General features: G+C 44.0%; 1 protein-coding gene across 1 annotated transcript in view; it reads right to left on the bottom strand.

Annotated features, from left to right (window-relative positions):
- The window catches only part of LOC125029876 (metabotropic glutamate receptor-like), a 108,626-nt gene extending 108,042 nt beyond the window's left edge, over positions 1-584 (bottom strand). Inside the window, exons 1-2 of the mRNA XM_047620058.1 lie at positions 529-584; positions 51-195 (exon numbers count right to left, since the gene is read on the bottom strand). Coding sequence (XP_047476014.1) covers positions 51-195; positions 529-584 — 201 coding nt within the window. The remainder of the gene's footprint in view (positions 1-50; positions 196-528) is intronic.
- Between the last annotated feature and the right edge of the window lie 1,916 nt (positions 585-2,500).

Raw genomic sequence — 2,500 nt, 5'->3', positions numbered from 1 at the left:
CAAGGAGAGAAAAGAAAAGAACAAAGAAAAGAAATTGAAAAATGTCGTACCTGGCTCGTGAGTTCGACGGTGATGGCGCCCTCGGCCACGTCCTGCAGCCCCTCCACCAGGTGGCTCTGCTTGCCCCAGCCGTCCGACGCGATCCAGTGGAAGTGGGACGTCAGGTTCAGGCGGTGGGCGGCCGCCAGGACTCCTCTGCGGGGGAAGAAGGAAAGGTGAGTCAGACAGGTGAGTCAGGTAGAATGACAGATGAAGGGAGATAAAGTGATGTGCATCTATCTTACGAACACACACACACACACACACACATACACATACACATACACATACAAACACACACACAGATAGAGAGGAAGGGAACAGGGTGAGTCGGGCTCGATGTGTATTGACTGGGCTGGGGTTTAGATATTAGTCCTGGTGAAATATACTGATGAACGTATACTGGATAATTCTGTCTTGCAAGTTGTTTACTAATTTCTATAACCGGCTGTGATCTATTTGGTCAAGGGGGTTAGCCACATTCCTTACCCCTGATTAATATCGACCTTGTCAAATCTCCACACCTTCACATCTAAATGTCCCATTGTTGATAAACGATTTATTATGAAACCTCATTCTCTCGAGTTTGCTCCTATTAAAAAAGAAAAAAAAAAAAAAAATCACCTTTCATATTCGAAAGTTATCTGTTCATTATCACCTGTAACTAACCAACGTACTCCTGATTATCCAAGCAGAACTTCCAACTATAAACCAACAGTTCTATCCGTAATAGGTAAAGACACCGAAAACCCTCACTGCCAATCAACCGCTCGCCTTCCTCGAAGAATACAAACTTCTTTCTGATCATTAGTAAAGCCTAAGTAGTAAGGTCTACTAGTATTCCGCTTGCCTTGGTAGCCCACAGTTGATCCTCTGTTCTCGATCCCTTTGGTGTGAGCAAAGTGGCCTCCTTGGGCACTTCAAAGGCCTGAGATCGTGTCTGGCCTTGTAGTGAAGCTTCCGATGTCTCCACACAATACTTACCACGTAGAATTTCACTATTAATTGCCCCTTATAGTATGTTATATCTCAAATTCGAGCTTAAATCGAAAATTCATTATTCTCTTTCTCACGGGTGGTTAGTTGCTACATTATCTTCTGTCGTTTTTCATCATGGCTGCTGCTCTCTGGAGTTCATAGTCACCATGTCTGGTGTCTTGAGGACAATCATAAATGCCAGATCTCTACATTCTCATTATTGTAGAGAATATAGAGGGCTAAGGCGGCTGAGTGCTAATCTTGTGTTCGGGAGTTCGAGGCTCTTCCAAACACAGGAAGGTGGCGACCAATAGAATCTGTTGGGTCGAGGGTAACGCGCCAGTCGGTGTTGGATCACCTTATCATATCAACCTTTCAAAGTTTTTATACCAAAGATGCCAACTCTGTCTCACAGATATTTTTTTTATAACCTCCATCTGAGATCTGGAAAAATCCTCGTATCTTATCTACTCCAGCACCCTACAACATGGCCACTTTTAAAGAGACTAAACAAGCATGGACTTCTCCCTCTATAATATCTTCCATTCCGTCACGTACTAGAGGGTCTTCGATTATAGTAAACCTATTTGGGCGTTACCTGTGCGTAAGAAAGAGAAGAGGAAGAAGAAAAAGAAATAAAAGGAAAAATACAAAAATAAGAGAAGGGTAAAGAAAAAAGAGAAGAGACGAAAGACGAAAGCCAAAAAGCTAGACCGTGGTTAAGGCTTCACCCGCCCAGACGAGGATCGACAGCCATGCAGCAGCACAGGTAAATCCTGCAATTTCTCTCCCTCCCGGTCACAGCCTCCGCATCTCGTGAATGGCCGAGACCACAAGAGATTCCGCGAGATAAGATCCTGTAATCTCCGTGGCACATTGGTTCGGCTGCACTTTGAAGATATTAGCATATTCATGGGTACGTTTCTCGGTTTGGGGCAAGGCACTCGCATGAGCTTTTGAATTTAAGTCTTGTCAATAGCTTCTTTTCTTTTTTCTTTTCTTTTTTTTTTTGTCCAGCCGTCTGCTTATCTAATTGTCTGCCTATCTCTTTTTGTCTTTCTCTAGCTATGTCTACATGTCCATATGTCTCTCTCTCTCTCTCTCTCTCTCTCTCTCTCTCTCTCTCTCTCTCTCTCTCTCTCTCTCTCTCTCTCTCTCTCTTTCTCTCTCTTTTTCTCTCTCTAATACACTCTTTTCTCTATTATATGAACTGAACAAAATTCCGCATTTGAAACTAACCCCAGAGAAACACAAACTTCAGATATGGAGTAATTTAAACATTTCTATATACAGTAGTACAGTAAATCCTCACGGGTTGGATCACAGCCTCCCCTTCTCCCCTCCTCATCACTGAGCCTTTGTGATACAAATGCAAGCTGCATGAGCTGGGATCATCTCCGAGCCGTGTCTGTAAGTGAACGCCCTGCACACCTGTTGTCACCGTACACGGCAGACCGACGGCGCGTATCCTCCACGGACTTCA

The sequence above is a fragment of the Penaeus chinensis genome, chromosome 10 (assembly GCF_019202785.1).
Source record: "Penaeus chinensis breed Huanghai No. 1 chromosome 10, ASM1920278v2, whole genome shotgun sequence".
Classification (NCBI taxonomy): Eukaryota; Metazoa; Arthropoda; class Malacostraca; order Decapoda; family Penaeidae; genus Penaeus; species Penaeus chinensis.
This window is presented reverse-complemented; position numbering and strand designations above follow the sequence as displayed.